General features: G+C 44.3%; 1 protein-coding gene across 14 annotated transcripts in view; it reads right to left on the bottom strand.

The window, feature by feature from the left end:
• The window catches only part of CELF4 (CUGBP Elav-like family member 4), an 805,408-nt gene that overhangs the window by 303,691 nt on the left and 489,495 nt on the right, over positions 1 to 12,222 (bottom strand). For all 14 annotated transcript variants that reach the window (XR_014556189.1, XM_083702825.1, XM_083702815.1 and 11 more), the window contains exon 3: positions 9,217 to 9,265. Coding sequence is in view for 13 of the 14 variants with exons in the window: in XM_083702825.1 (XP_083558951.1) it covers positions 9,217 to 9,265 (49 nt within the window). In the remaining variant the exon portion in view is untranslated. The remainder of the gene's footprint in view (positions 1 to 9,216; positions 9,266 to 12,222) is intronic.

Genomic DNA, 12,222 nt, shown 5'->3' with positions numbered 1-12,222 from the left:
CTATTTTTGGTTGGGGAAATTCATCACTAAATTCAGAGGAACCCGCACTTAGACACATGGCTGCACTTCACTTGGTGTATTGGTTTGATTAAAATGTGAACCACATGAATTTCTGCCCCATCCCCAGCAGGGAGCCAGGATGTTATTGTTCCGTGGTGACACATCTACTGCTGCAGTGATAGCAACACCTTTTCTAAGGGAAGGGAATTTGTATTTTCAGGAGCAAACCTTCGCTTTCCTAAGGATAATTCTGTAGCTTCATGATTGCCTCCAAAGGTAGAGACAGTGTTACTGTGGAATGGTTATTTACCCTTTTTTGTGAATGGCTGGCATTTGGGGGCTTTAGGAAAGGAGAAACAGCTTTGTGTACAGAGAGGCAGAGAAAATAGAAAGTCAGAGGCTTGAAAGGAGCTTTAAATATCTCCAACCTGGTGTTTGTTCCCAGGATTTGAGTTGGGCTGAGCTGATGTTGATCCCTTTGTGACCAGACAGTTGTGCCTGCTTTACTGCTTAGTTCTCCAGCTGCATTTAAGAGATAGTCTAACTGACAGGATGGCTATGACAGATTCCCATTACACAGGCCAACATGTGGAGGTCAGGATTAGGACTAACACCCGTTTGACGTTCTAATACTATCTTTTTGTGTGTGTGCGCCCTGCTGCAAAATGTCTCAGGCATTTCTGTCAATACAGTGACGAAACCCACAAAATGTTAGCTAACAACGGCATTCTGGATCTGTGTAAGGCTTCCACATATGGGACTGGTTAGGTGAGTTCAGCCCAGTAGGTCTACTCTGAATAAAGCTTATCCCACTTTTCCTTAGGACGCCCCTATTTTCACCAGAGAAATGTTGGAGGGTATGGTTGTTGTTGTTGTTGTTGCTTAGTCATTTAGTCATGTCCGACTCTTCATGACCCCATGGACCAGAGCACGCCAGGCACTCCTGTCTTCCACTGCCTCCTGCAGTTTGGTCAAACTCATGTTAGTAGCTTTGAGAATACTGTCCAACCATCTCATCCTCTGTCATCTTCTTCTCCTTGTGCCCTCCATCTTTCCCAACATCAGGGTCTTTTCCAGGGAGCCTTCTCTTCTTATGAGGTGGCCAAAGTATTGGAGCCTCAGCTTCAGGATCTGTCCTTCCAGTGAGCACTCAGGGCTGATTTCCTTCAGAAGGGATAGGTTGGATCTTCTTGCAGTCCCTGAGAGTCTCCTCCAGCACCATAATTCAAAAGCACCTGGCGGTTCCCTCACTGCGGCAAGTGAAGCTACAGGGAACCAGGTAGAGGGACTTCTTGGTAGTGGCACCTGCCCTGCGGAACACCCTCCCATTAGATGTCAAGGAAATAAACAACTATCTGACTTTTAGAAGACATCTGAAGGCAGTGCTGTTTAGGAAAGTTCTTAATGTTTGAAGTTTTATTCTGTTTTTAATGTTCTGTTGAAAGCTGCCCAGAGTGGCTGGGGAAACCCAGCCAGATGGGCAGGATAGAAATAAATTATTGTTATTATTGTTGTTATTGTTATTGTTGTTGTTATTATTATTACTGCCAAAGTTCCTAATGCTGGTTTTGGCCTTCTTCTCCATCCCGTCAAGATCATATTGGACCCGCCTTCTGAAATATTAGCTATCCCACCCAGTTTGATGTCATGGGCTATCAGAGATTTCCCCTCTATTGTGGTGAAATACTGCATCTTTGAAAAGTCTTCGCCACCCACCTATTTTAGCAGGAAATTTGCGGCAACTTCAGCTGTATTCCTACCTCCAGATGAAGGAGGGGAAAAAATTCAATAAAGCATTTGCAATTGTGACTGTTCGGCAAGCCAATTCATTGGATGCTTAACGCATCTATATAGATTGCACAAATTCCGCTATATTATAGTAAAATGCACATCACTTCCAATAAAGGGAACACATTTGCTATTGATGTGCTATAAACCACAATGCGAGGAGGGGGTTATGGCAGCCTTGGGTAATAACAAGCCTGTTAGAAGGAGACGCCGCAGACTCGCCATAAAGGACCTGCACTCTGAGCCATAAAGGAGCTGCGCTCTGAGCCATTATTCCAAGGCACTCGAATGACAGAGTTCAGTTAATGCTTTCGCAAATTAATTGTGTAGCATGTCTATAAATATATTATTAATGCACATAATAATTCATTGACAAGCAACCTGTATATCGAGAAGAGGAGATCACAGAGCTGTTCACCTGCCCCCAAGTTCAGAAAGGGCATTTGGCTGAGCTGTAATTAAAGGAATAGGGAGCGGGGAGCTCAGGACATAAGAAGAGGATGCTTGATCAGGCCCATCTAGTCCAGCATCCAGTTTTCACAGTGGCCAGATGTTTGTGGGAAACATGCAAGCAGGATCTGAGCAGAAGGTCTTTCCTCCTGTGCTTTCATATAGAAGCATTTCTGCCTCCAACTCTATAGGCACTGCATAGCCATCAAAAATCTCCTCCTCCATGGATTTGTCCAGTCCTCTTCTGCAGCCATCCAGGTTGGTAAGCATCACTGTCTTCTGGGAGAGGGAGTCCCAGAGTTCAACTATCTGCTGCATGGAAAAGGACTACCTCTCTTTTTCTTTTTTAAATTAAATTTCCATATTATAGTGGTATCTCTGGATACGAACGGGATCACCAGTGTCAAAGCAATGATTCTTCAGCATCAACTTCATTGGACAGGTCATGTTCTTTGGATGTCTGATGATCGTCTTCCAAAGCAACTACTCTATTCTAAACTTTAAAATGGAAAGCGTAATGCTGGTGGTCAACAAAGGAGGTTCAAAGACTTTCTCAAGGCAAATTTTAAAAAATGTAGTATAAACACCGACAACTGGGAAACACTAGCCTCTGAGTGCTCCAGTTGGAGAACAGCCTTTGCCAAAGGTGTCATGGACTTTGAAGACGCTCAAACTCAGGATGCAAGGGAGAAACATGCTAAGAGGAAGGCACACTTGGCAAATCCACACCATGATCAACTCCTGCCCAGAAACCTATGTCCCCACTGTGGCAGGACGTGTGTCTCCAGAATTGGCCTCCACAGTCACTTACAGACTCATTGTTAAAACCGTGTTTATGGAAGACAATCTTACTTGTCTACAAGGGAACGAAGAAGAAGAAGAAGAAGAAGAAGAAGAAGCTCTGTCTCCACAAGTGGATGCAGCAATGCTTTTGAATACAGTTGCTGGAAACCACATTAGCCCTTGTGGGTATCTCACAGACATCTGGTTGGCAACTGTGAGAACAGGAAGCTGGACTAGATGCTACAATTGGCCTGATCCAGTAGGCTCTTCTTCCATTTGCCCAAGGACCATAGGCTCTCCAGGGTTTCAGGAAAGCGTTTGTTTCAGCCCCACATGGTGATAACACAGACTGAACCAGGGGCCTTCAGCATGCAAAGCAGATGTGATGCACCTGAGCCAATGCAACAGCCTCTGCAACTTCTGCCGTTTGACCCCCTAAAACAACCATTGCAGCAAAAAAAAAATCACATTCACGAAATCCATTAGAGACAGTCACAGCGATGCATTTTCTCCCTGTCCCCCCTCCCCTCCCCACCAAAGGTCCCAAGCTAAGCAGCCTCATGCGTGTAATCTGACAAGCACTGCAATCAACCCTCGGCAGTGAATCCTATCAGCATTTCCACACCGCCGGAGAGGAATGGCTTGTTTTGGGAAGACTTGCGTGCCGAAGAAGCTGGAACGCAACACAATGCAACACGAACTCCCTGGGAGTTGCCTCTCCCCCCCCCCCAATCCCTCAGCACAGAGCATAGGCAACAGATGAACTCCAAATAACCTTTGGACTTTCTCTCACATACTTCCCTGTTCATTCACATCAAGGAATGCAGGTTAGTCTTTTTGAAGGGCGAGTCAGGAAGAAAGGAAGGAAGGAGGAAAGCGGAGAAATGGAAAGAAACAATGGGAACAGTGGCACTCCCTTTCTCTTCAGAGATCCCGTGTTTTCCTCCCACCGCATCAAAACAATGCTTACCATTATGTGTACATTTATTATTATTATTATTAGAATTTATATACCACACTATACCCAGAGGTCTTAGGGCAGTTGACAGAATAAAATCAGGATATAAAACCACAAAATACATAATAAAAATAAAAACAACAACCCAATAGCCCCCCCCCCCAATAAAACACACATTTTGAAAGGGCATAGGATGTAAATCAGATCACCCCAGGTTAAAAAGAAACGTTTTTGCCTGGCGCCTAAAGGTGTGTAATGAAGGCACCAGGTGAACTTCCATGGGGAGAGCATTCCACAGATGGGGAGCCACTGCAGAGAAGGTCCCGTTCTTGTGTTGCCGCCCTCCGGGCCTCTCGAGGAGGAGGAGGCACACGAAGGAGGGCCTCAGAAGATGATCTTAGTGTCCTGGTAGGTTCATATGGAAAGAGGATGTCCTTGAGGTATTGTGGTATTAATTTACCTAATTAATGTCATAAAATCATAGAATGGTAGAATCAAGGTACCCAGGGGTCATCCAGTCTAACCCCCTACAGTACAGAAACCACAGCTAATTTACATGCCTATTTATTTATTTATTGCATTTTTATCCTACTTTTTCTTCATAGAGCTCAAGGTGGTATGCATGAACACACCCCTCCTTATTTTAACTATCAATCCCTCTTCACAGGGAACTCTGGGAATTGTAATTCTGGGAGCTGCCTAAGAACTCTCAGAGCCATTAATGAACTACAACTCCCAGAATTCTTTGGGGGAAGCCATGGGCCAGCATTGCACTGCTTTAAATGTATGGCATGAATGAGGCCTCTCTTCATCAAATCTGAGATGGTAATTTCCTTAGGGCAGAGACCCACCTTTCAGCTTAGGTACTATCAGGGACCCTGATGGTGTACATGTGGAATGTGCATGCTACAACAATTCTAACATGATGCCTTCCTAAATTATAATCAACGCTGAAAGAATTGACACAATAAGAAAGTGTTTGGGGAAAACAAAACAAAAAACAAAATTCCCTTCCTTTTTTTAAAAAAAAATATGGGTTGCCCTAGGGAGACTTGTAAGCAGAAGGGATTTCGTGGTTCAGTTGCCCATTAGTTACAGACAACAAAACAAGATGCTGTTTCATTACGTAGACTCTAAGCTGTAGTCTAGGAAGGTTTCCTAGTGACCTAGCTGTAAAATCAGCAACTTGTTCTCTCCAGGATGCTATGACCTGGCACGAAAACCTACATTGTTCCCTGGAGCTGGAGGAGCTGGTATTGCATGAAAAGTGTGGACTTCAAGCTGGAGACTTTTGGCCACACAGATAGGTATTAAGCAGAGGAGCACCAGAAGATGCCTTATACCGAATCCGGCCATTGCTCCATCTACCACAGTACTCTCTCCATTGACTGGCAGAGACTCTTTGGGGTTTCAGGGACTAGCACTGAATATCACCTTCTGAGACCATCATCTGGGAAGAGCTTCTGCAGCACATTGGAAATTATTTTTTTATTTATGAAGAAAATGTTTAAACAAACCTTTATTTAAAAAAACCAAAACAAAAAGAAAAACAGAAGTTTTTCTGCTGGGCATATTAGACTCCAACATTGCAAGTGAAAATAAGAGAATATTCCTGTATGCAACATCGACAGCGAGAATCTTAATTGCAAAAAATTGGAAAGAAGAGATTGTACCAACAAAAAAAGAGTGGAAAGATAAATTATTTGATTGCCTTAAATTGGCCAAAATGGCGGATACAGTTAGGAGACAATCTAAACCAGGTGTAGTCAACCTGGTCCCTACCGCCCAATAGTGGGCATTTTAGGTGGGCAGTAGGGGGTTCTATGGCAGATGTTACTGCAGCACTGTTGGGCGGTAAGGAAATTTTACCATCAAGAAAGATGCATTAGTGGGCAGTAGGTATAAAAGGTTGACTACCCCTGATCTAAACAATAATTCGAAAAAGAATGGGGAAAATGTAGAGATTATCTAAAAAAAGCAGTGTCCTAAAATCAATACCTGGACTTGCTTTGCGTAATTTTTGCAAAACAAAATATGGTGTAAAAGTATAAAAAATTAGAAAAAGTAGGAAAAAGGAAATGAGAAAGAAACAGTTTACCAAATTTGAAATTAAATCCGTGTGGAGGACGAAGGAAGTCAATTACAAAAGAATAATTATTGAAATATGGATATACATTTATTATTTGTTTCGTATCTGTATGTGTATTTTTTTTTAAAAAAAATCTGTCCGTTGTGTGTGTTTGTGTTCTAATAATAAGCTAATAAAAACATAAAAAGGAAATTTGTTGTTGTTATTGTTATTTTGATTCTATTGCTATGCTGCTTTTGATTCAAATAAATCCCAAAGTGGCTTACTAACAAAAGATAAAAATGGCATAGTGGAACATCAGAAATACAGCATAAATCGTATAAAATACTTAACAAATCATCAGTAAAACAATCCCAAATCCTAAATAAAACAATTACCATCTATGTAACACTATTAACAAAAAACTAAAAAAATAAGCTAAACATCAAGTTACACCAAAAATCATGTTATAGGATTCACAAAGTACAACAGCGTTAAACAATATTAACAACTTTAACAAAATAGCAACAAAACAAACAAACAAAGCTTTGTTGAATTTTTGCATTATTCCCATGTATATTTGCATGCCGCCCTTCATCCGTAGAACTCAGGGTGGTCCACAACACAGAACAAAAGACAGAGTGTTGGAACCACAAGGACTCTAGTCCCAGAGTCCTACTCATGAGGAGGAACACGAGGACCCCTTTGATGGTCCAGGGAGGATTGGGTTTACCTGTTGGGGCAGGGCCCAAATTCTAGCTTAGCAAGTTGGCAAGGAGGTAGGGATGCACCCAACACTGCCTCAAATTCGCTGCCACAATGCCCCTTCCCTGCCAGGTAAACACCAAGGATGATGCTCTTTGGAAGCTAGCAGTGCAGCCCCACAGCACCAGCCAAACTGCTTTGGGTTGCAAGCCACTTTAAGCTGCAAGCAGCAGGGCCACCTATGAACTTCCTCTGTCATCTGCTGACACAACACCTTGCCCTGCTCAGCTCTATTTGCTGGACAGCTCCCCTGCTATCCTGAACACCACAGTTGCTGACCTCCTGGACAGCTCCCCACCCTCCTTGCTTGGCTTGGCAGAAACATAAGCTCCCTGCCTCACTCTCAGGAACCATGGTGTGGACAGGACAATCTAGACTTGGGCTGCCTGTTGATGCATCTGACCACACCCCCTGACTCATGAAGTTGACCTTCCTCTTATCATTCAGCATGGCTTGCTGGCATTTTAATGGTCTTGCTTGCACCCAGCCAAGCTTTATTGTCCGCCCCCTCTCAGACCCAGCCCTTCCCTTTGGTCCAAACTGTTCAGCTCCCCATCATTGCCCTTGATTCCGGGTGTCCTACAAGCAGCTCTGCCAGCCCGGAAGCAGCTCCCCTTTTGGGAATCGGCACGACGTGGCTCCCATTTCAATCCTGACACTCGCACCTCGTATTATAATAAAAGCCGGGATGAGCAAGTAAACAAGGCAGCAGCAGGGTGAACGAGGGGGAGGTAATTAGCTAAAATACTAAGAGGGCGGCTACCAGGGAGTTGTGTGACAGGTATAAATGATTCACGCGCTCGCACCCTTCCAAAGCACCTTCCCGAAAGCTGAGGCGGTTGCAATGCCAAGAGAGTTTTTTGCAAATTGTGGGGGGTTTCTCTCTGGAACACTGTGCACGACCTGTGTGCTTATTAGCAATCTCAGTAAAGCTGGCCGGTTCGTAGGCAACACACCCTCAAGGAGCACTCAGCAAATTGGCTGGTCTGATTATTATTTTGGGTGCATCCCATTTGACAGACAGCAGGCTGTCTCCTCACACACATCCCTCAGCCTTCTCTCTCACTGTCTCTCTCTCTCTATATATATATTGCAAAAGGCTTGCACAGTTCAAGTTCAGGGGCTAGAAATCCTTTTTCTCATACACACCCCATCACAAATTTCCTCTTCCCCTTCATCATGAGGTTAGATCAACCAACTTTTGCAAGGCTTCTGTTGCTGAGCAGGAGATAGCACTTGCAATGTTAACAAAGGAGTTTGGGGGCCATTAAGTGGGTTGGGGGCCAGTGCAGAGGCAGAGGAGCAAGATCTGCCCAGCTCTTCCAGAGGCAAAGGCACCTACCAGGATTTAATCAACATTGCAAATAAGTTTGCACCAATTAACTAGCCTGGAGAAATGCTGAGTATCACAGGTTGTCACACTTAGTCCCCTGACGACACGTAGCTGACATTTTGTTGAAGCACCATTTGGATACACATGCAACACAACTCCAGATCACAACTCCAAAAGTGAATGTATTCCACACGTTCCGATTGCCAACTGGATGGGATCACAAGACATATCTGCTAGGTTGCAACTGCTGTTTGGGACTAGCAAATCCACCAGATCAGACATGTCCAACTTCTCTTCTCTCCAGAGTCCAAAAATACATTTTGCCACATCAACAGACCCCCTCGTAAGCAATTACACTCACTAATAAAACTGGTGCCATCTTGCAACAACACGGTTACGATGCAGCTGGATTTTGTAGCAGCCAAGATTTTAACGACACCTAGATTGATGAAACATTAAAGTGTGCAATGCACCTTTGCTTCTGACAAAGCTGTTCTCTTCCTTACAAGTGAGACTGTAGGCTATTATTTTATCACACCTTGATTAACATTTGGCTGGACCAACAGGGACAAGATTAAATGGTGCCAGGCCAGTTGACCATCATTTGGCAATATCCGATTTCACTTCCTTCCAAAATGGAGAGGCCCCCTTTAGCAAATGGAAAGGAGGCCAGAGAGGCAGAAGAAGAATAAAACTTTCTGCCCTAACCAACCAAGAAAGCAGCTCAGACTTATAGAGTTGGGCTGCCTGCGGACAATCATTGCTACAGTCAAGACTGCTAAACTTTGTTAAGTCAGCATCCAGGGGCTCACTTCTTAACAAGACCGTTATTTGTTTCCCGAGCAATCGTTGGCACCTACCTGCCTTTTAAAATCAAATAATAATTGAATATGAGCAAAAGGAAGGCGAAGTGAAGGAGATTTAATAAAGAGCATCTTTGCTACAGAGGGAATTTTGCTTTGGCAGTGATTGTGTTACTAATTGATCCGCGCGTTGCCCGAGAGCGGCCAGAGACAACAATTACGTGCAGAGCTGGGGGCTAAGAAAAAAACCAAAACAAAACGCAACTACCTCCTCGGCTCTCGCTGTCCGCTGGTTTCACCTGGATCGGTCTGTTCATCTGTGAGGAGACACAAGGAGAGAGAAAGGAGCACGGTTAGCAAAAGCACGGTTAGCCAAGGGCCTACATAGGCGGACAGTTTAGAACTACCTCTGCTTGGGTAGTGGCTGCAGAAAGATATTTGACCAGGGTGGAAGGCATCTCTGCCATCTGTGATGTCCTCCTGTAAACATGGGGCAGAGGTTCTATGATTCTGTTGCATAGTTCGAGCTACTGATCATCAAAAATATATTTCAAGAAGGAAGGAAGGGAGAGGGAAGGAAGGAAGGAATCTCTAATTCAGGTGTAAGGAACTTTTTTTAAAAAAGCCTGAGAGCATCATTCCCTTCTGGCTAGCTTCTGAGAACCACATCTCATTGGTCAATGGAGCCAGAGGTGGAACTGGACAGAGAAATAGCTGTAAATCAGGCATATGCAAACTCGGCCCTCCAGATGTTTTGAGACTACGACTCTCATTATCCCTAGCTAACAGGACCAGTGGTCAGGGATGATGGGAATTGTAGTCTCAAAACATCTGGAGGGCCGAGTTTGCCTATGCCTGCAGTAAATGTTACTGTTGTACAGTTGGCTAGGTTCTACACATACAGTGGTACCTCGGGTTACAGACGCTTCAGGTTACAGACATCTCAGGTTACAGACTCTGCTAACCCAGAAATAGTACCTCAGGTTAAGAACTTTGCTTCAGGATGAGAACAGAAATCGTGCGGCGGTGGCACGGCGGCAGTAGGAGGCCCCTTTAGCTAAAGTGGTACCTCAGGTTAAGAACAGTTTCAGGTTAAGAATGGACCTCCAGAACGAATTAAGTTCTTAACCCAAGGTACCACAGTACTCTATTCTTCAGCCAGGCATTATCAGGGTTCAATGACATATTCCATCTATGAAAAAGCTCTCAAGGAAGGTGTGAAGCTGGACCACTAAGGAGTGTGGCTCAAAAAGGCCTGTGGCCTGATAGAGAGGCAATGGGGGGCCACATTCTCTACCCGCTTCCCAGTCTTTTTGACTCCAATAAGAAGTTTGAAACGTTGTGACACTGGCAAAACCTCTGCTATTATTCAGGAGCCCCCTGGTGACTTAAGCAGTTGAGCTGCAAATGAGTCACAGAAGATGGTCTTCAAGTTCAGGGTAGCCATATATGTCCATTCCCCCCATTCCAACCACATTCCCAGAATGCCCTTTTGGGGGGGGGGGATTTACACCAGCCTCTGTTCAGCCAGCTTCTACATTTCTCCAGATTTTGCCACACAGTTCTCCAACCAAGTGTACAAAAACACATTTATTAGGTAAATTGTGCATTAAAATGCACATATTTTTGGAAATAACATAAAAAGGTACTATATTAGGTAAAAGTGCTTTCCAAAAAAGTGCATGCATTAGAAGAAATTTGCACTAAAATGCTTGCAATTTTTTTTACGAGGTCTTTTTTTTAAATTTGCAAGCTGTTATGGACAGGTGGAGAACTGAATTTAAGACTGGGAAAATGAAAAAACAGAGACACACTAAAACAGATCTGATGTTCCCTAAAGTGCTGATTTACACATTAGCCCACACCAGATTATTTTTCTATAACTAATTTCTGTATACTTGAAGATCTGCAGCCAAATGCCTGAACTCAGTCCATTCGAAAGCACTGCATTTGAGGAAGTACAGAAGTTAATCTATGGCGTTATCTCCATAATGACCCACCCAAAGGTGACACTATTCATTCGGTACTGTTGCCGTCAAGTGACAAGCACCCATTATAATCATTGGGACTCCCCACTTTTTCTCAGTGTGTCTGAAATCGGGGAGCAAAGAATGAAGCCTTCTAGAACAGCAGTCAAAGGCGACTATGGGATACAGCACTCATCTTGCTTTTCAGGCCGAGGGAGCCAGTGTTTGTCCACAGACAGCTTTCCAGGTCATGTGGCCAGCATGACTAAACCACTTCTGGTGCAACAGAACACCATGGTGAGTGCCAGAGCGCACAGAAACACCATTTACCTTCCCACCGCAGCAGTACCTATTGATCTACTTGCACTGGCATGCTTTTGAACTGCTAGGTTGGCAGGAGCTGGGGCAAAGCAACAGGAGCTCACCCCATCATGCAGATTCTAACTGCTGACCTTCCGCTCAGCAAGTATTAAACCGAAGCAAGAACAAAACACAGCCTCCCCTCCCCAAGTTATTCTACTGAAATAAAAATTAAAAAGCCGATAACAAGACTGGTGGAATTTTGTTGTTGTTTGAAAGGACAGTGACTTCAACACAAATCCCCAAATCCTTCTAGCTCTGCTTGATGCATCTCAGGGCTTCAGGAAAACACTGAATCATTCCCACCAGCGTGGAGTCCTCCCACCCCCCTGATCTCAAGCCAGGAGTCAAGCCACTTGCAATTTTTTAATGCAAGTGTGATTAGAACTGCAGTCACACTGCATCTGAGCACGTTCTCCCTCTTGAGACACAGCGATGGTGAGAGCGGCTCAGCCCTCCATCATGTTAACCTACTTGTCAGCCACTTTCATAGCTTCTAAATGCTAAATATGTTTGCAGTGCAATTAGAATAAATCTAGATAGTGGTTATGAAATGCATTCCAAAACGCTGCCTACCACTAAAGATGATAATAACAAGGGAAAGAAAGAAATGGCTCTAATCACCGTCTGACAGAGACCAGCAAGAAGGATCTAATTCTGGTGAGTCTACAAGGAGAGGTCAGGAGGCTGGAGGGATGTGTCGAGGGGTCGTCAGTAATGCCAGGCTGCTCTGCGGAGGAATAGCTGGCTGGCTGGCAGTTGTGCAGAAGAATCTGTCACCATCTAAGTTCCTCCTGACTCTCCCACCTTAAAACAGGAAGCTGCCTTTTGCCATTGGTCCAGCTGGCTCAGAATGGTCTGCACTGACTGGCAGCCGTTCTCTAAAGTTCCAAACAGAGGACATTTCCAGCCCTTGCTAAGAGATGCTTTGCAGGGGCTGAACCTTG

This window comes from Podarcis gaigeae (assembly GCF_964106915.1).
Source record: "Podarcis gaigeae genome assembly, chromosome: 11".
Classification (NCBI taxonomy): Eukaryota; Metazoa; Chordata; class Lepidosauria; order Squamata; family Lacertidae; genus Podarcis; species Podarcis gaigeae.
This window is presented reverse-complemented; position numbering and strand designations above follow the sequence as displayed.